The sequence below is a fragment of the Sinohyriopsis cumingii genome, chromosome 1 (genome assembly GCF_028554795.1).
Source record: "Sinohyriopsis cumingii isolate HCF-2022 chromosome 1, ASM2855479v2, whole genome shotgun sequence".
In the NCBI taxonomy this organism is placed as follows: Eukaryota; Metazoa; Mollusca; class Bivalvia; order Unionida; family Unionidae; genus Sinohyriopsis; species Sinohyriopsis cumingii.
In genome coordinates, this window is record NC_142961.1 from 131855064 (window position 1) to 131877299 (window position 22236).

The window sequence follows — 22236 nt, forward strand, 5'->3', positions numbered from 1 at the left end:
GTGGTTCTCAGTGGGTGATTATTCCTGGGCATGGTCAAAGTACAACTCTACCGTATATACTCAATTATAAGTAGAGTCCAACTGCAAACTGCACAGACCAAGATCTGCCATCTCATAATGTGCCAGAAGATCTTGGTCTGTGCAGTTTGTTAGGAGTAATCAGTAGAACAAACAACACAGACCGTGATCTACAGAGATGTATTATGTTATGGCAGATATCAATCTGTGTTGTTTGCAGTTGGACCCAGCTTGTAAGTGAGCATATATGGTATTCATACTGGGTAGATCAGATTCATACAACTTTTCCATACTTTATCAAGGACCAGCATTTTTTTAATTTAAATTCTCATTATACATACCTATAGCATAAAGATTTCCTCCTAAACTGGCAACAGTCAATGCACTCCTGGGACTTCTCATAGGTGCCACAAACTCCCACCGATTTGAATTCAAACAGTAACGTTCCACCGTTCTCAACTGGGAATTACTGTCATAGCCACCTACCACATATAAATAGCCATCCAAGGCAGCTACACCTGAGAAAAGAAAGGGAAATCTTGTGTTAATGTTCAATCAAAGAATGTGATGTAGGGGATGCAGCTGCATTCATTCTGTTTATGGTAGGGGGAAACAAACAACAGTGTTTCATTCCATGAAGCCTAAATTTAATCAAGTAGCAAACAGACTACTCCCTTGTTAATCCATGGCTGGATATCATGCAATCCCACTTATAATACAAAAATATCTTTGACTTTTGTTCTTTTTAAAATGGTTGGCAAGAAAATAAAGAAATGGACGATAATGAAATAAGACTACATTGCACCAGTCATGCTGAACGACCAATATTCACGAACAACTTATGTTAACATTTTTAATTATCTTTCAATATTATTTAAAGGCTCTAGTGGCCTAGAGGTTAGGGCGTCTGCCTCCCAATTCATGTAATCGATTTTGAATTTTCGAAAAGATTTCCAGTCCATATCTACCTCTAGTGGTAATCATACATTATTTAAGAAAACATACTCAGGGTGCAGCAGAAAATCAACCCTATTTGTTACAGTACAGCATGGGAAAATATTAGTACAATGTATTAGACATAAAAAAATAATGACTTGCATAATTTGTGGCACAATACAAGACAATAAGCTCCATTTTGGTGTGAAGACTGATAACCTCTGCAATGTCTTCAATTCATTCGACAAAAGCCAATTCAAAAATTCAAAACTAAAAATCTGATAATTCTGAGCATACCAGCACCACTTCTTGTTGAATTCATGGGTGCAACACTTCTCCATTCATTTTTTTCAGGATCATAACACTCTGCGCTGCGCAACCTATTTTGTCCATCATATCCTCCAACTGCAAATAACAATCTGTTTACAGTTGCAACACCTACACCAATCCTTTTCGTTGACATTGGTGCAAGCGTTACCCATTTGTCTACATCTGGATCATAGCTGAAACAAATAAAATACAATGAGTCATTATATACACACACACACACACATATATATATATATATATATATATATATATATATATATATATATATATATATATACACACAAAGAAACCTTGGAAATACTAGATTGGTGTTTAAATTGCAGAATAAAGAAAGGACAATATTAAAAAATATGAAAAATTGCAGTGAGAGCATGAAATCCAATCAGGTTATCTACATATGCATATAACAACACATACAAAATTTTATTGTCTACTTCAAGTGGTTTTGTGAAAATAAAAAGTTTTTTTTCATGGGGATCCTATCTGTGTGGATTTTGTGGTGGCTGTCTCAGGCTACTAATCTAAAGATCCAATAAAATGTATCCATTTAGTGAAAAACATACGACACCTTCTCCAATCCACAAATTAAAATACCCATGAAAATTTTATTTTTTGCATGAAACAATTAACAGATTAATGGTTGTTGTTGTTATTCTTGTTGTAGGGTTTGATGCCATTTTTCAGCACATGACAGGCTATACATGGCGGCCAGTATTAATGGTGGAGGAAGAACACAGAAAAACCCTGGAAAGAACCACCGACCCACGAGAAGCTACTTGAAAGCTTTCTCACATAATCACATTAGCCGAATCCGAGACTCGAACCCAAACAGACAGAGGTGAGATGGCAGTGATCCGTAACGGAGAGCACTTTAGACCCCTCGGCCACTCGGGGCCCCCAGATTAATGGTAACTGTACAAATGTTGCTAAAATACTGCTCTGGATGGATGAAGACCAAGTCAAGTTTCCCCACCCCAACCTGCATGTATTAAAAAACCCACTTGATAATTATTATAACCCAAAAAATCAGAATAAAGAAAACAGACCTTGATCTTCCAGCACATTATGCAATGGCAGATCTGGGTCTACATTGTTTGCAGTTGGACCTGACCTATAACTGACCGAAATTTTAAATAAATATTACGACCATACATTCTGTATGCTAATATCAACTTGGAGGTTTGTTTTAAACATCTTGTCTTTGATTAATTTTCTGACCAGCAGTTTTAATGTTAAATTTAAGAAAACTTCTACCACATTTTCAGTGAAGGTACTGTATACATATGCTTATAAGACAAGACCAACTGCAAACTGCATAGACCAAATCAGTAGAATAAACAACATAGACCTGATCTGCAGGCACATTATGCCATGGCATATCAGGATGTGTTGTTTGCAGTTTAACTTGCATATTGGTTATTGGCAAATTATAATAGGATTGTTGGAATTAAACTTGTGTGCTAATTATTTTAGGGATTTCATGGAAATACTGACCTTTGATGACAATTTTATAGCATGACAAAATTTTGGGTTAAATATGTATTCAAGCTGAGAAGTTCTATGAATGTGGAGTCTGTTCATTTGATACTAAACATAGCTAGGGAAATACCGAGAACATGTGCTGCTAGTCCAAGATTTCTATATACATGTAGTCACTTGTTATCTCTAACTGTAAACTGCACAGACCCAGTCAAATAAAGTACTGGTAGATCTGGGTCTAAGCAGTTTGTTAGGTTAGGAGTAATCAGCTGAACAAACAACACTGATCATGATCTGCCAACACATTATGTGATGGTAAATCAGTGTCTATGGTGTTTGCAGTTGGACTTGGCTATACACATAAAGTGTATAAAACGTGTACCAATTCATTTATTTAGACATTTTGCATCCAATTTTCATTATTTTCACAACATATTTATGAATCTATAATCAATCAATGCAAAATGTTTAAAAATGAAAACCATCCACTTAAAAGAAATACATAAGCAAATGAATAGAAGCATTTTCCTATATTTTTTTTCCAGTGCATCAGTTGATCGTTATTACTCGGAATATTGCCTGACCTTATGGGGAACCTTTCCCACGAGTCAGACAGAACAAACAAGATCAAAGAGACAGTAGCTTGCCTAATTCTGGATGCTCATTTTGACAATATCTAATATTCTTTCCCATGATTGGAAATGGCTTCAAATAAAGAATAAACATTCAAAAGGCAGTAATGTCTTCAAAGGTGTAAATTGCAATATGCCAAGGTACAGTACATGTGTGAGAACTATTGAATACAAATTACAGGCCACATGCTGTATGATCAACCTGCATGTGGCAACATGAAACTACAAAAACTCAATAATTAGTGAGTATGTCACAATTAAAATCTTCTGTGCTGCAGAATCATAAGAACAGGAGTATCTGCATCCAGCTAATCAAATTCTAATTAACTGCAGTGTTCAGTCAATCCCCAGCATGGTACTACCCAAATGTATCTCCTGTTCACAATGGTAATCACAAATTATTTAAACTATCTTGCAAGCATTTTTATTCAATTCTGATAGCCCTATACTCCAGTACCTGTGATAAAATCTGTGTGCTATAAAATCATAAGCCAAATGTCCCAATAACTTCAATCTTACCCCACACTGGCATATTATATGGCAGCTCTTTGTTCTACTAAGTTTGCCAACTCATGCTCTACAATTTCCTTTATTTAACAGCTAGTGTTTTGATGGCTTAAGTTTCTGTGATATAGAAACTAAGTGCCCACATCTTTTGTTACAGTTGTTACCCATAATGCAATTCATGATGTCACTGAAGTTAAACTTACATCCTCACAACACGCAAACTACAACTCTCCAACAATTTCCTTGTGAAGGAGGTTATAAACAATAAAATCTGAACTCATGTCTCTTTAAAAAAATTCTTTCAGAAGATGGGAATCCTTAATCCTTTTCATGCCCCCCCCCCCACAACCGAAAATGGACACCGTAATTATCCTCCCAAAAATGGCACCTTAAATATGTATATCAATCTCAAAAGAGCACCTTATTTAATCATATATTGTTGTTGCTGTTGTCATCAAGAACAATGACAATTCATAATGAACTATGATGCCCTAATGAGAATGATATGCATTTTAAGTGATCTTATTAATATTATCATTATAGTCAAATTAAAAAAATGTGAAAGTGACTTGTAAAATTTATTAAAATACCGTATGTCTCAAAAAAAGTCAACCCAAAATGTTGCAGAAGAAAATCTTTGATCCTGTCTTACTCAGTAAAAATATAAAATTTACCATTAGAAATAATAAAATAATCACTAATTACAGTGATTATAGGTGACACAGAAGAAATTTCTTAGTTTTACTAGGCTTTATATTTCTTCTGTTTTTTTCATGTGCCCTTTATATTCCATTGATGAATTGTGATTTATTTTTTAATGTAGGGAAAGATCTGTCTGTTCATTAGACGTACCTTTAGAAAGCAATGTCATAACAAGCCAGTAGCCTTCATTGTGCTCTTTAATATCTTTCAACAATGCATGTATGTGTGTGTGATTTGGATTTTTAATGTAGCTTTAACATTGACCATACCCAGCCAATGACTGCTGGAACAATTCATGCTGAATAAGATAATCCCTTTAATTATAACTACATATTTGCAGGAAAGAAAATGAAGATGGTAAGTGTGAACACCACCATGAGCAGTTAAAATAAATAAAAACCTCCCTTTTAACTTGTATGCATCACTGTCTTATATTAATCAGTGGACAACTGGACACAATGTAAAGTTCCTATCCATAAAAAACAAATTATTCAAGAATCTCATGTTCACATACCCAGCACAGAAAAGTATTAAAAAATCTGAAGATCATATCCCCAACACAACATAGTATTAAACAATATCTCAAGTTCATATTCCCATCAAAACAAAGTAGTTAAGAATCTCTCAAGGTCACATCCCCAACACAAAAAGATACTAAAGCATCTCTCAAGATCATATCCCCAACATAAAAAGTATTAAAGCATCTCTCAAGGTCATATCCCCAACATAAAAAGTACTAAAGCATCTCTTAAGTTCAAATCTCCAAAACAAAAAGGTATTAAAGGAATTCCCAAGTTCATATCCCCAATACAGAAAAGTTCATTAACTCCAACAAAACAAAACAAAGTATTAAAACATCTAAGTTCATGTTCCCAACAAAGTAAAGCATTAAAGGATATCCCAAGTACATATTCCAAACACAACAAGGTACAATAGGATCTCACAAGTTCATATCCCCATTACAGCAGAGTTTTAATCTGAGTGTTTAGTATTCTATATAAAGTTTATAACCCAGTCCTTTCATAACGTAAAGAACAATAAATCTGACTTTGTGATGCCGAATATAACTATAGCAACACTTCGTACATCGATTTAAAATCATACGACACAGATGAAAATGTCACTGTCTACATCAAAAAGAAGGCAAGTAGAAAATAGTTTTTCTGGAACCAGTACATCCTCCAAGACATGCTCGACAGGATTTTATAACCTGTGAAATTTAAACCTGAGTACATTTCACACTGAGTGACATAGATGACTTCTGTCAAACATGTCCATTGAAAAGTAAGAGTTTTAGTTTCATGTCAGACATTTCAGAAGTATCAGAGCTTCATGATTCTGAAATGAAAGTTGTTGACTTGAAACAGTCTGGTTATAGAAAACTGTATGCAAGTTGTTTTTAAAAATCTAGGCCAGAAGCTTGAGGTCTGGGAAGCTGGGTTTGATTTGTTTTTGTTGGGTTTAGCAATATTGTTCAGCACATGATAGGCTATATATGACAGCCAGTTTAACTGGAGGAGGAAAAACCTGGGAAAACCCTATGAGGAACCACAGATATACTGGCTAGCTTTCTGACATATCCAAATTGGCTGAGCAGAGATTCAAACCCATGCTGACGTAGATGAGGCATCAGTGCTCTGTAAAGGTGAATGCCTTAGACTGCTCTAACACCTGGGGTACACAGAAAGCTGGGACTGTCACTATCAGGAACTCTAAGTATCCCTGTCTTTAATTAGAAAATTAGCCCATGACTGCAGGTAAAAATTCTTATTCTACACTAAAAATAATACATATGTGCATGTACATTTTTGTAAATACTTATTCCATCAGTTCATATATACTACCCTGGCACATGGTTTTATAAGCTTTTCATGCCATTTGTGACATACTACAATGGCACACGGTTTAAGCAAGCTTTTCATGCCATTTGTGACATACCACAATGGCACATGGTTTTAGCAAAGCTTTTCATGCCAGTTCATTATATACTACTATGGCATATGGTTTTAGTAAGTTTTTCATTCACACACACACACACACACACACACACACACATTACCCTGGTACATAGTTTTTGTAACTTTTTGTAAATTTTCATACCACTTGTGAAATCATTTGTGTGAAGAGTGTTGACTGTCTAGCATGTTATGTACACTTTCCATCAAAATCTTGACAGCACTATAAAAATGCTATTAATAAGGCCATGAAAAATTATAAAGTGATCATATCTGTATATTTTTTCATTTCATCTACCTATAACTATGCCAATGTCTCCCAATGTATGTCCCCTGTCAACTATCATCTCTGTCAGATATGTTAAGCACACGATGGTATATGTACATAAATGCAAATGGTCTTTTTTAGCTTGCAGCAAGGTAAAACAAATTTTTTTTTCTGAATACCTACTTTATTTTTTTTTAAAATCCTAAATACTTAGATCTGTTATTAGAAAATGGGGTCATTAATTTTTACCTATAATTGTTTGATTTTTTGAACCTCTCCATGCCAATGGGAACTATGGTTCTTATTCCTAAATTGCCCTTCTGCTTCTTTCATGTCACCACACTTCAAGGAATTCCTGATAACCCAAAGAATATCAGCATTTGCAATGCAACCCTCTCAAAGAACCAAGATAAATTTTTACCAGTTCATTGCTCTTCCAATGCAAAAGTTAATTTTGGTTTCAAAAGTCAACCAACCCTCTTTCCTAAAACAAACATAACCATGGTATGATAGACAAATGGTATGGACATAACCATGGTATGATAGACAAATTCAAGGTACTGTATGTACTCACATAAAAGTCCACTTAAACTGCAAGCATAAATCCCAAACTGCCATCACACAATGAACAGGCAGATCAGGGTCCATGTTTTTGTTCTACTCATTACTCCTAACAATATGCAGACATTAAGACTGGCTGGTGCATAATGCATTGGCAGGTCTGGGTTTGTGTGGTTGCAGTTGGACTGGACTTAAAATTGAGTATATACAATAACACCAAATGACCCCTTCACATTTGTGGTCAGACATAACAATCCAAATCAGTTGTTGTTGTTGTTGTGGGGTTTAATGTTATTTTTCAGCACACGATAGGCTATGCATTGCGGCCAGTATTAATGGTGGAGGAAGAACCCAGGAAAACCTTGGGAAGAACCACCGACCCACAAGAAGCTACTGGCAAGCTTTCTCACATAGCCACATTAGCCGAATCCTAGACTCGAACCCACACAGACAGAGGTGAGATGGCAGTGATCCGTAACAGAGCACTTTAGACCACTCAGCCACTTGGGCCCCCGCCCCCCACAAACCCAAGTCAGATTATGAGATATGAAATCAAAAGTGCATCCAGGACACTGAAATTTAGCAAGCAAATCAAGTTCGTAATTAAAAAGAAGTACTCGTGTATTGGTTACCATGTTGCTTCAAGTGTTCCTAAACTGTAAATGACTTTTGTTATTACTTACCTTCACCACACTTGAGCTAAATTTACTGCTCTATGATACAACATCCAAAGGAAAGAAAATTTGGAAGACCAGAAAACATTCATTCTGAAAATACTTTTGGATAAAAAAATTTAATCATAACTGGACCTCACCTTTCTAACGAGTTATGGTGATGCTGTCCTTGTGAGCCACCAACTGCATAAATCATGTTATCAATGACACCAACTCCAACACGATTTCTTGGCACTGACATTGGACATTTTGGAATCCATGAATTTCGTAAACTGTCATACATGTCCAATGAATTAGAATCCATATTTCCTTCTGGTGAATTATTCCTTCCTCCAACTGCATAAAAAGAACCTTTAACAAAGCACCCACTTAGTCCACTTCTAGGAGTTGGAAGGTCAGGAAGTCTTAACCACTGTTTTGTTTGTGGATTGAAACATTCAAAGTTACTAAGCGACTGCCTCAAGTAGCCACCAGCTGTGAATATTGCAAGAGGTGAGCATGGTTTTCGGGGTTTTTCTGCAAAAGTCTGATGAAGCTTTAATCCCTGAAAAATTTTAGATAAATATTCTTGGCACTGTGGCATCTTTTTCAAAACATTACAATGTTTCAATTGCTTTTCTAAGAATGTTGGTGACAGAAATTGACATCTGACTGCTGCCAACATATTCTCCAGTTTACAGAGTCGTTTCTCGGAATCGTGTTGCACCCACCGAATCACAGCATTGAACACTTCCGATTCGCACCGAACATTCAATTCATCGTGTTTTATCAAATTTATCAACTGGCATGGGTTAAGCATGAGAAATTCATCACAACATATTACATCTGAAAAATGTTTATGAATATAATCCCTAGCCTTGGCTTCTAAGTCTACACAACCATGCTCACTAGCGAAGTCCGCAATGCCGATACAGTTACTGGCATCTAATTGGTGTTCCAAAAACACACAGCATGCTTCTACTACATGGTTCATCTGAAACATAGTCGCTGCAGGCAAAAGATAACAAACATTCATTTCATTCACTCGAATTTCTGCTGTGTATGCAAATTCAATAAGAACAGCCAAAGTACATGGTGAAATTCCATGTAAAGGAATAGTCGTCATTTCTTCTTCTCTCATACCGCCAGTGAACATTGCTCTAAAATAGGGACTCGCCGAGGCAAGAACAATCTTGTGAGTGAGGAATTTTTCCTCACTCACAATAAGTGTCACATCACACAGCTTTGATGATCTCCGTAGCACATTCATAACTTCTAAAGCTTCTTTAGGATGTTTTGTTATGGTGAAATGCATGCTTCCGTCTGCAGAGTCTCCAGTTGTTACTGGTTTGGGCAGGTAACATGAGGAGATTCCTGCCCTCTCTGCAATTTTCTTTTCAAACTCAGTAAACTCCAAAGTTGGATTCGTCATTGTGAATTTTTCTGGTTTCCTTGAAGACAATCTTATGATGTACATCACACATGAAACACATTCTTGTGACCATGAAAGCCGTCTAAAATCTGAGAAAAGAAAGATCAAGAACATGGATCAAGATAATGAATGTTGCTTAATTCAAACAGTGTTTCAACAGTGTATATACTTGCTTACAAGTCCAGTCAAATTGCTAACAACAAAGATCCTGATCTGCCATAGCATAATGTGTCTGCAGACCAGGGTCTATGTTTCTATACTGATTACTCCTAACAAACTGCACAGACCCAGATCTACCAGCACACTATGCAATGGCAGATTTCAGGTCTGTGCCTTTTGTAGTTGGACTTAGTTTTAAGTATGTACAGTATGTATCAAAACAGAGAAAGTACCTAAGTGACACAAACTACTACCACAGATATTTGCATATGTCAGGTTCAACTGCAAACAACATAGACTGATTCGACAGTATGTTATGCAATGGCAGATTATGGTCTATGTTGTTTGTTCTACAGAATTATCTGATTTGCCAGTAAAGTCAAGATATGAGTAAAATCTCGTGATAATATTATCAATTTAAAAATTACTTTTTATACTTGCTGTGGTAGACAGCTCCATTGGTAGTCCCTTCAGTGTCCTTTATAGACAAGTTTCAATTTAGCTGGAAACTGTTTGTTTTGCCCCAAGGATTCTCAAGTGTATACCTTTATTTATCAAGATTACTGTCACTATGTGATCATTTAAATCACATGGTACCATATCAAAAATACCCAAAGAAAAAAAAAAGAAGAGCAAATAAGTGTGCATAAATTGTCAAAGCATTAACTTCCTGAACCACATGAAATGAAATGTAATGCAATGTCATTGTCACTTTGCGCTAAGTATGTCACTAATCCCAAAAATATGTCAACACAACCTAATCTCCCATGCCTTGATGGATGATGATACAGATCACATCCAAATGCAAGCCCATGAGATAACATCCTGCATACCAGACCTTGTTATATTGTCAAAGACGGAGGGTAAAATGTAAAATGAGGGTAAAATGTCAATGACTTGGTTAACCCAATGCTGGGGTGAACCCACAATACCACATAGTGTAAGAGTGACAGTGATGGAATGTAAAATGGTACATTTGTGACAGAGGTTCAAGCCTCTGGTGTAAGTTGTATTTTACACACTCCGTTATTGGTATTTTTCAACCACATAGTACTGTCAACTCCCTCCAGCGATGTTTCACCGTATGTCATTAACAAGTTACACAATTTGGCATAGAAATTAAGGAGATGGAATGCCCTGAGTTGACACCTTCTATATGTGTGTGTGTGTGGGGGGGGATATTGTGTGTATTTGTGGTGGTGGGGATAGTAGTTATGACAGTGAAACATGTCTTTAATTTTGCCATATACAAATGGAATGACCACACAGTGCAGTGTATCAAGTCTGTTTCCAAACTGAGATCTATTGATTTCCATCACTAAGAAAACATGAGGGACCAAAAACAGCCAACAAAACATTTATTATATTGAGGTGGGGACCAATATAAATCTACATCAAGTCAATATCAATGTAAGAACACGCATCTACCATTTTCAGGATTCTTATTAAGACTGTAGATTATTTCAGAAATATTTTAACCTGAAATAACATTTAATCAGAGCTCAAGAAAAGAATGTAACCAATTAGGTCTTAACTCCCTGGTTTGAAACTGTAAAGTTTTTAAATATTGAGGGGTATTTTGTGAACTCAAATGAATCACAAATTTATGATAGCAGTCTAAGTCCTAATTTTCAAGCTGCTAATCATGCATTTTAGTGACCATGGCTAAATCAGGGTGTGTTTGATTATGTGCCTCTATCTGAGTGAGAGAGTTCTCACAGATATCTACCACCATTTCAAGCGTACATGAAACATCCCAAATTTGTCCTGAAAACAAAGTTTACACTCACTGACTGTGCCATTATTGAACATGGAATATGCTAATTGATGAGCAATATGTAACTTTGGACTAAATGATTAAAATGAAACCAAAATGTGTTGTGTTTTTTTTTAAACTGCATGCATCAATGTGTTTGCATAAAAGATGTAAATTAATGCTTATCTAAAGCATCACTACAATCATCGATTTCCACTTTTTACTGTATGCCATTTTTACTAACGTTATTGCAAGATCAATAATTGTATGTATACATATATCAAGTTTAATTATGCATCATCACAAGCCAGACATATATGTATAATTTCACTATGTTCTAAAACTATAATTTCTTGGGAGAAAATGCACACCCACACCCACACCCACACACACACACTCTTATTGTAAAAAAGAGGGGGATTTTGTTATATAAGATATATTCGGTTATGATGAAATAAAGAGATTACTTGAAAATATGCAATTTTAGCACATTCAATTCGTTCTTCTGTTAAGATATATTTTTTCAATTGGTATGTATCCTGGAATCATCTGTTCTAAAAAAGACTCTTAAAGTTGCATTGCAAAATGGTAAAGACCGAGGCAACACTAAATCTAATGGTACCATATGTAGGTTCTCATAAGCCAATTTCCAACTGCAAACAAGAAAGACAATGACTTACTGGTTACATAATCTGCCATCATATAAGGGTCTATGTTATCTGTTCTATGATTATTCCTTACAAACTGCACAGACCCAGATCTGCTGGCACATAATGTGTTGTCAGATCTGGACTCAACCTATAAGTGCATATATACAGTAGATACAATAAGTCTGAATTTCTGTGGGGACAATGATGTAGATAATTCCAAAAAGTACGCAAAACAAAATCTCAAGCAATGAAGTGTAACGAAAATGTAATGGTTTATTACTTAAATGCAATGTTATTGACTCTACATCATGGGTAAATGTTGGCTAATTGCAGTTTGATCAAAAATTACCCTCAAAAAAAGATTTTTAGGAAGATAGCCAGTTTAGGTCAGAGATGAAAAAAAAATTAACACTCATTACTGTACTAAACAGTAAACCACTTCAAACCAAACCTAGCCATTAATCATGGACAAATTGCTCTAAATGGTCCAATTACCAATGGGAAAAGGATGGTAAATTCTTTAAGTTTACCACCATTCCTATATAAAAGAATTTAACACCAACAAGAAAGACTTTTTGTTTAACACTCATATATCATTTTGGTACATGCATAAAAAAATCCTGCAGATTCATAAAGTACATTTTACAAGTTTTTCTAAAAATAATAGAGAAATGTTATTACCTTCAATCAGGATGAAAATCCACAAGAAAAAGTTATTTCACATAAATTGTCCATTTTATACCTTACAAGTGCAAATAAGTTTTCAGATCTAAATCTAATATTTTCCAAACACTTAAATCCATAAACAACATTTAATACATCCATGCTTGCCACTGTAATCCACAGCATGCATTAAATATTCTTACAATTTCTACATTTTTTTTTCCAAAGCGACTTGAACATTATTGATTAACAAGTTAACAATGCTGTGGCAAAGAACTCCAGCTAGCACAGGAATTAAAACTCTTTTGTCACTAATTCCATGTCTAAGTACAGGCACAAAGGCAGCCAATACATCTAGCTGTTACAAAAACCTGTAAAGTCATCTGAAAAATGATGTGTTCAACCATGCCTGCATGCTATTCCCGTAACCTTATCTTGATACAAGTCAAACGATTAGGGGTATTTTCAGTGGTGTACTGGTAGTGCTAGTGTGAATACTGAAACAGAGACCCAGTTACAAAGAGATACAACTAATTTGGTAATCTGATCAATTCTTTCCTCAAAAGAAAGATGCAATTTATCCAGACGGAACTAAAATGAGAACTTTCAATGAAATTTGAGTCTGAAATAAGACTGAAGACAAATTAATTTTTTTCTGTACAAATCTGATTACAGTACAGTATCACCATGACCAGACAGGTTTAAAATCGTGACCAAATGGGTGATTTTCATGTGTGAAGAATAAATACATATCTAGTGCTCCATGCGACACAAATACCCCTGCCAATATGGTGAAACTGAAGAAAACTTGTATCAATATGACAAGGAAAATAGCAAAATCAAAGTGGGACAGTAACTTCACCAAATTTCATCAGAAAATGTTGAAAATCAAAACTTGTGCAAGGTCCAATTTCTACTAAGACTCGTACAAAATCTGATTTAAATTATACAATAGCAGATCGGGGTCTATGTTGTTTGCAGTTGCACCAGACCTGTAAGAGAATATACAAGTGAGTCAAATGCTGATTACTGCTGTATGTACCCTTATACACAAATGAATACCTTGAAATTCTAAGCTATCAATATTCCTAATTACTCTTGCATAAACCAAAATTTGTTTTTCATTCCGCAGAATATTTGATCCAAATAATAGAAAAAATATATGTACATAAGAATGTACAATGCTGGTTATAACCTACAATCAACAATACGTCATTGAAAAAAAAAAGTATCATATACCATTATATGTTTGTCTGAAATTCCTTAAATTTTAATCCAGGACCTTTTGCTCTTTCTATAAACTAAAATATATTATTTGCAAATCATCAAAATAGATTCTCAAGGTACATTTCAATGCAAATAGCTTATATTAATACATTGTATCTTATCATTTATTATTTACTTAATCCCAGCAGGGGGTGTTTTTATCTTGCAATCAATCTAATGAACACATATCTTATGTCCTTTTGTCTAATCATTCCCCCTTGGGTCAAAGAACACCGCCAAAAGGCTTGTTCTGTCAAGCAGTGAGGTTCAAAATAGGATATCTCTGACTCTTTCATTCAATAATAATTATCTTTGATTCAATAATAATTAAGTCTCCTAAAAACTTCACATATTGCTGCATTACATTTCAAACTCAGTGGCCAAAGCAGAAAAGCGTTTAGCTTTTTAGTCAAACTCACACTTGTCAATAAAAACAGGAGACTCTTGTTGCAGATTCTATCATTCAGCTACACTTGCCAAATAAAAACAAGACCAATGGATGAACAGATGTACAATGACATGGACATCAAAGTGACTGAATGCCTTCACCATTGTAAACTATACAGCAATTAATAAAAAGAAAAATGACCTTATTTCTTTGATGGACAGAGTCTGATATTCTTGATACTTCTTCATCTATTCTAGTAATGAAAATTTCTGTGGACTCCCCCCACCCCTATCCCAAGTTTGAAAAAACAAAGTTATTTTCTAAATACAGTATCATCTGTACTCACTTATGAGTCCAACTGCAAACTGCACAGACCCAGATCCACCATCACATAACGCAATGGCAGATCTGGGTCTATGCAGTTAGGAGTAATCATTAGAACAAACAACAAAGAACCTGATCTGCAGGCACATTATGCTATGGCAGATCAGTATCTTTTTATTTGCAATTGGACTTATGTGTTGTTATGTACTTTTGAGAGAGTGACGTATGTAAGGTGAAGTTGTTTGCATTTAAAACATGCACAATGGAGAGAATGTTGGCATACCTCTATGCTACATTAATGTAATGTGGATGATATTTCATTGGATATTGTACTTTTGGAAATTGTACATGATCTAAGCACACTGCAAACTAAAATGACTGCTCCCTTGTGCTAAAAAATCAGACTGAATTAGTGTAAAGTACACTATGCATAGCAGCTGTTAAAATAGTGAAAATGAATTTTGCCAGACTAGACAATACCAGCTACTGAAAGTGCAATGAATGAATTACCAAATATATAAAATGTAAAAAAAAAGTTATCTGCTCTTTTTTATACAATTTACCTCTGAAAATGACCAAGTGGAGCTAGCACTTTTTTGAAAGGTTCACATATGGAGTAAAGCCAAGCTGTATACTCTATAACCCATATTACACCCATCAATCATACACCAAAATAAAGGTGGTCTAAAGCGCTCTCCATTACGGATCACTGCCATCTGACCTCTGTCTGTGTGGGTTCGAGTCTCGGATTCGGCCAATGTGGGTATGTGAGAAAGCTTGCCAGTAGCTTCTTGTGGGTCGGTGGTTCTTTCCGGGGTTTTCCCGGGTTCTTCCTCCACCATTAATACTGGCCGCCATGTATAGCCTAACGTGTGCTGAAAAATGGTGTTAAACCCCACAACAACAACCAAAATAAAGGGAATTAAAGGTTCTTTGAATTATACACAAGGTCTTTTTAAATAGCCAGTATAATCAGTGAGGAAAGCCGGGGAAATATGACTTAACAGAGTGGTAACAATCTTAGTCAATCAGATGCATGATCTCACTAATATACATTCATCATGCTCTTATTTCAATTCATCCTAGATTGTACACGACATATGATCAAAACTTGATTTGAAATATGGCCTCCAGTGTGGCAACAAGCACAGCCAATCAGATGTAAGATCACCTCATTATTATGCAAATATGCATCTCATTATTGAGTTTGTTTGAGATCTTGACAATGTAAGCCCACATTCCAAATCTGATTAATACTGGATCAGAAATATGGGCTCCATCTTGGTATCATATGCAGGACCATGTAAGCTAATAATGTTAGGGTTTTCCAATTTGATTTGCAATTTTCACACATTCAGTTGAATTTCTGGTACGATTTTTTTCAATCAATCAGTGTAAATCCTGCCAACCTGCATCCAAGATAGATTTTTGTTAAAGATGGTGTTGTTAAGATGGTGTCAAGACCATACAACTGCAGTCTAATCCTAATAATTTTACATTACCTACTGTCATTAAAATGTCAGCTAAATGAACTGTTGGATAAACTAGTTCACCTTACGAAAAAACTTTTCAACAGGTGGTTCCAATATGTGTCATACTATGGAGTAACTAGATAACTGGAATGAGACCAAAACTGTATACTGAGACATCAATATTTTTCATACACATTTCATATACCATCAATCTTTAACAACTGCAATTGTTCTGAATCCTCTAACTTGTGAAACAGCGACATACTTTCTTATTAAAACTCTGAAATGTTTAAGTACTTAAAAATTGTAAATAATTTTTTTTTTTAACTTGTAATTATTTGTACACGAACATAAATATAAAACAAAACAAGAAACAACCAATAATAATTTTAACATCAATGTTAATAAAAATGTGAGCACAAGTTGCAGTCAAAACAGTATTAACGTAAACATGGAAGGTACATGTATGACGAGTGTCAGAACTCATGAAACCATAAAGACCAATGCCTCCCATTTTGTTCTTCAAATTATTAATACATTTACACAGGTTCGTACTGGCCCTAGGTGCACTCCTACATTCTCCCTGGAATAAAAGAGTTACCCCACTTTAAAAATTGTTCATTCATGAATCACATTCCAAAAATGGTGTTTATTATTGAAGACGATGACCCTAAAAGCCCTTCTCATCACCCTCCTAACCTTTCCCTGCAACCAGAAGGTGCCAATTGCAGAACTATTCCCCCCCACCACAAAAAAAAAAAAAACTTTATTATTGAGGACAAGGACTGTGAAAGAATGAAAGAAAGCTCAACTCAAGAACAGATATGGAGAGGTAAAAAAAAAAAAACACAACAGAATAACTATCTACAGCATAAAAGAAATGCTTCCGTTTCCAAGAACCTAAACTCTGGGCTTATATTTAAAGTGAATCCACCAAGCATTGTAGAAATTAAATAAACTTAAGTAATATGGAGAAAAAAACAGAATTATAAATTAGGCACTTCAGAAGAATGATAATATACTGGATTCCAAGAAATGACATGGTTGTAAGAACTTAAGTATAATTCACATATTTTTTAATTTAACACTATCAAGAAATAACAAAAATCCTCTGCTGATATTCAGTGAAGAATTAATGAGAATGATTTCACTGAGAGATGAAACCAAATATAGTATGCAAAAAATATGCTCTTACAGCGAACATTAATACTGAATGTCTACTGTATATCTAAAACAATACTGAATGTCTACTGTAAATCTAAAACAATATTGAATGTCTACTGTATATCTAAAACAATACTGAATGTCTACTGTAAATCAAAAACAATCGTAAACAAGCCTAGACAACCACCCACAATGAAAACTGACTTCTCAAAACAGTATCATTTACATACCTTGGCCCAATGTTGAGAAATTGACACCAGGATTGTTTCAGTAAGTATTGTCCTGTCAGGTCAATAACCATATGCAACAAAGTGTAGAAGATATAAAAAAAGGCAGAGTATTTCAATATAAGTGAACAACTTATTCGTAATAAATGACCTTATAACATTCAAGGTCAATGGTAGATCAAGTGAGTGTTTATTTAGCACAACCTGCCCTAATCTGAACTTTTTCTTTCAACAAATCTGGATCTCAGTTTTTACAATGCTCTTCCAAGATTCGGGAATTTTGTTTGTAAGTCTTTGGTATGACTCGGCTGGGGTTTGAACCAACAACCTCCTGCTTCCAAGGCAGACGCTCTAGCCACTAGGCCACCCGAGTGGTCTGATATATAGATAGAATGTACAATTCACAAGAATAGCAAGAAAGTTGAATTAAAACTGGGCAAACTGTTTAAAAGTTATAAGGATTTTAAATTTTAAAAGATCATTAACGAAAAGTAATGACCATTTGATTTTGATAATGTCACATAAAAAAATAAATTTGAAATACATGTTTTTAATATTCTATGAGTAAGTAAAAGAAAGGCAATTAAATTTTTATGCAAGTACTCAATGTAAATATTTATCCAAATATTTATAAACATTATTAAGATTTAAAAGACAAAAAAATCAGTAAATTTAGTTTGCGTACAATTAAATACTTGACATGGTGAGATGTATATGGAAAGTATCATATTTAGATTGAAAACTGTTGTTAAATACTTTAAATTCTTATTTTATTTATTGCTGAAATATTCCAATAATAATACAAATGTGTACTATTTCAGACATATTTTTTACATGAAAATCTGCTTATATTGATCGGAGCTATTGAAGATTTAAATCTTTAATAAAATATTTAATATTTTGTGTGGAATCAGAACTCACGAGTATTAATTCATTTGCACAAAGTTACCTCCCTTGAACATTTTAAAGCTGAAATGTATTTAAAGGTCCTCAACAGATTTTTAAACTTCCAATGTTCTCTGCATTAATATGTTCTCTTTCCTTAAATATGCTTTTTTTTAATTTTATACCATGTATTTTATTTTTCGAACTTGAAAACACTCATGAAAATATCCAATCTGATGATCATGAAATGTTCTTTTTCATTCCGCTTTCAAAAGACTAAAAAAAAATGCATATACTTCACTTGTAAAATATTTGGATCTTATAGTAATTTTTTAAACATAATATGGTAAAATAATAGGGACCAAAAATGCAGAGTATTTAAATGTATTTATATAAAATATCAGAATGGTTATGCATCACTGCAAATTTACCAAGAGCTGTCTAGTCTAAAAAGTGTGTAATTTAATCAATGCTGGTAACACAAGATCTTTGAAATGTAATCTGAATGAAGTCACCCTGGACAATTCAAAATGCCATTCCAGTGATGTCACTGTCCAAATATAATCTTAAAGGACCCTAGTGTTGTAATCTATTTACACTGTGAAAGTTACCATGACCTTGGATCTATGGCATTAGGTTTCAAAAAAGAATACATTTTAAAACCATGAAATTCAAGATATGCAAATAACTATTATGGTAATGTGGTGACCTAAATTTAGACTTTTATATATATCAAAGTAATTTTCCCTCTAACAAGCATGCTTTATTTTTTCCTATTGATTAGCAACTTTTCATTCCATTCTCATAAAAAAAATAGTTTAACATAATCTTATGAATTCAAGGCAAGTTATATTCAAGAGCACTCGAGTACTGATGGAAAAATCTATTGGTACTGTTTATACTGCAACCATGTAAGCTGGAGTGCAGACCTCTACATCCAGAAATCATTTTTTGCTTTGTTCTGAAAGATGCAGTGTTTTGAGGTCCTAAACATAAGAACACTGAATAAAATTGGTGCAAACCAACTTTACAACTTCTGCATTTCGTGGTGTTTCGTGGAGAAATGAGTACAAAGTAAAGCAAAATATTGTGTGAATTTATGCCCTCCACCTGGTGTGTCGATACTTGACGACACAACCCAAATGTGATACTCATATCTGACGCATATTCTCATAGCGATGTACAGATGTGATACATTAAAGGACTCAATTCAAAATTGAAAAAATATTACGTCTGACGTGGACTTTCAAGACAGGACTCAAAACTTGGTCTCCAACACACTAGTGATCACACCTAACTATATCAATTGTTACTCATTTCTCTCAAATCATATAGAAGTTATGGTGTCCAATAGAAACTGTGACAGACAGACATACAAACAGACGGATGGACAAAAACAAACTACAGCAGCAATAAATAGTTTCATATGACTGACTACTGAATATATTTTTATATTGCAGAGACAACCATGCTACATCTTCCGATGTCTCCATCAGTATTTGCAGTGGTGTGAAGAATACATGTACACGATTTCATGTTCTATTCCCAATGGGAAGATTCTAGTGCAGAAAGGCACCTGTGCTAGTTGGAATCAAGACTGAGTTTTGGTCAAATATGTACTGCCTATACTTACTTATAAGTCAAGTCAAACTGCAAAGCAACAAAGATCCTGATCTGCCATAGCATAATGCACCTGCAGATCTGGTCTATGTTGTTTGTTCTACTGATTACTCCTAATAAACTGCACAAACCCAGAACTGATGTGCAGTTTGCAGTTGGACTCGACATATAAGCAAGTATATATGGTACACGAATGGCTGCAAAATTTTGTGGCAGCTTCATTTTTTCCTCATTTCTGACAATGTTTAAAGTGAGTTATTTTCTGGGAAATTGGTCTTTACATGGCCTGCTTCTCCACAGAAGGAATTTCTATGATGCAACTGTCATGGGACTTAACTGTGCAATATACATCTCTGCACACTTGGAGATGTAGAACAGTCTTATGTGTCCTCCCAAATATTGTAAAAGGTGACTGAGATTAGGGCCTCAGTGGCTTGGTGATTACTGTGCCAAATTCATAATTAAAAGGGCGTAGGTCACCTGTGGAGCAGCCCAAGTTGACTACCATGGTGCAACCTTGGGCAAGGTGCTTTACTCCAAATGCTTCAGCACTAAATAACCTACTGATTTTGTGCTGCAAAACACCAAACCAAACCAACCCGGTTTTGTTGAGGATACATTCTTTGCATAGGTAAAAAATCTCAAGTTTTTGATATTTTGAAAATGGAAATGGCAGACCATAGTTTATGTTGTTTACAGTTGGACTTGACTTATAATCGTGTATTTATATAAACTTGCAAGCTCGGGGTGAAAGTGAGCGATACAACACTTATACTTTATTCTCACAATTTGAAAATGCACTATTTTTCTAAGAAACACTAGTTCTTTTGATACAGATTACAAGCAAGTGGTTTGAAATACTATTATTAGGCTGAAAAAATAACACACTAGCTTACTTCCAAGTCTTCTAACAAGGCTACAGTATGCAATGCCAATATTCTGCCTTTTGTAGTGGCATCACAAGGGAGTGCGGACCGCACCAGGTGACACCATCAGAGGGGGTAACACCAAAATGACGTTCTAAAAAAAAAAAAAAAAAAAAAAACTTTTTGTGCAGGAAGGAGGTACATGGGGGTAACACCACAAGTACTGCACATGACTGTCTATAACAATTTTGAATTTTTGTGCTGGAAGGAGGTCCATGGAGGTGACACCATGAGTTACCACACTGGGTGACACCAACCCTAGTGATGCCACTGGCCTTTTGTACAATTCCTTCTAGCGGTGTCTCAATCTATACATCTAAAAGTTTTGACCCAATGTCTATCTGCACATTTATGAAAGCTGTCAACACACTTTCGTTTCTCTACCTGTCCACTTCATACTGGCAAACCTGATTTAAATTAAAAATTATAAAAAAACTCCAGGAAAATGAATAATTTACATCATGTGGAAGAGATCTTAAACATTTAAAGCAATCTTTAACATATGGAAATTTTAATTCCAAAGTCAATTATTAGAATGAAAAAAATCATGCTAAAAAAACTTTTAAAAGACAATCATTTCAAAGCATGGATGGTTAGGATAAAAAATGAAACTTAGGAAGGTAAACAAGAGCAAAACTAATTTACTACATGTGAACGTGAGAGATAAGACATTAAGCAAACAACAACCTAAATATTCCAACCTGACCTTGACCTTGTAATGAGTAAGTGCATTTTACTTTGCTGCTGATATAAATCAATGGCACTGTGCAAATAATAAAATGGCTACCTGCATTTAACTCTAGACCAGATAGCATGTAAGTGTGTGACATCATGACCGGGAATAAACTTTTATCTTGAATATCATACTGTACAAACTCAACTGCAAACAATGCAGACCTACACCTGCCATGGCAAACAGCACCAGCACATAAGGGTCTATGTTGTTTGTTCTACTTTAGGTTTGAAGTAAATATCACGGACCAAGATTTGCCAGTCCAACATGAATAGCAGATCTGGGTCAATGAATTCTGATGATTTGAAGCAAACAGTATATATCAAGATCTGTGAGTCCAATACATAACAGATCAGGGCCTATCCTGCTCATTCTTTTGATGATTAAAGTGAAAAATTCAGACAAAGATCTGCTAGTCTAATGTATGATGGCAGATCATGACCTATGTTGCCTGCTCATTCTATTTATGATGGAAATGAACACTAGACCAAGATCAACCAGTCCAATAAAAGATGGCAGATCATGACCTA

The 22236-nt window shown here is 34.8% G+C and overlaps 1 protein-coding gene across 6 annotated transcripts in view; it reads right to left on the reverse strand.

Annotated features, from left to right (window-relative positions):
* Window positions 1-22236, reverse strand: part of LOC149807875 (kelch-like ECH-associated protein 1B) — an 88603-nt gene that overhangs the window by 7266 nt on the left and 59101 nt on the right. For 5 of the 6 annotated variants that reach the window (XM_089971461.1, XM_089971469.1, XM_089971475.1 and 2 more), the window contains 3 exons: window positions 8203-9562; window positions 1252-1457; window positions 360-536 (listed from right to left, as the gene is read on the reverse strand). In XM_089971461.1, the coding sequence (XP_089827587.1) occupies window positions 360-536; window positions 1252-1457; window positions 8203-9518 (1699 nt within the window). In that variant the 5' untranslated portion in view covers window positions 9519-9562. Of the gene's footprint in view, window positions 1-359; window positions 537-1251; window positions 1458-8202; window positions 9563-12719; window positions 12888-22236 lie in introns of those variants that run through there. The other variant, XM_089971492.1, reaches the window with a different exon arrangement.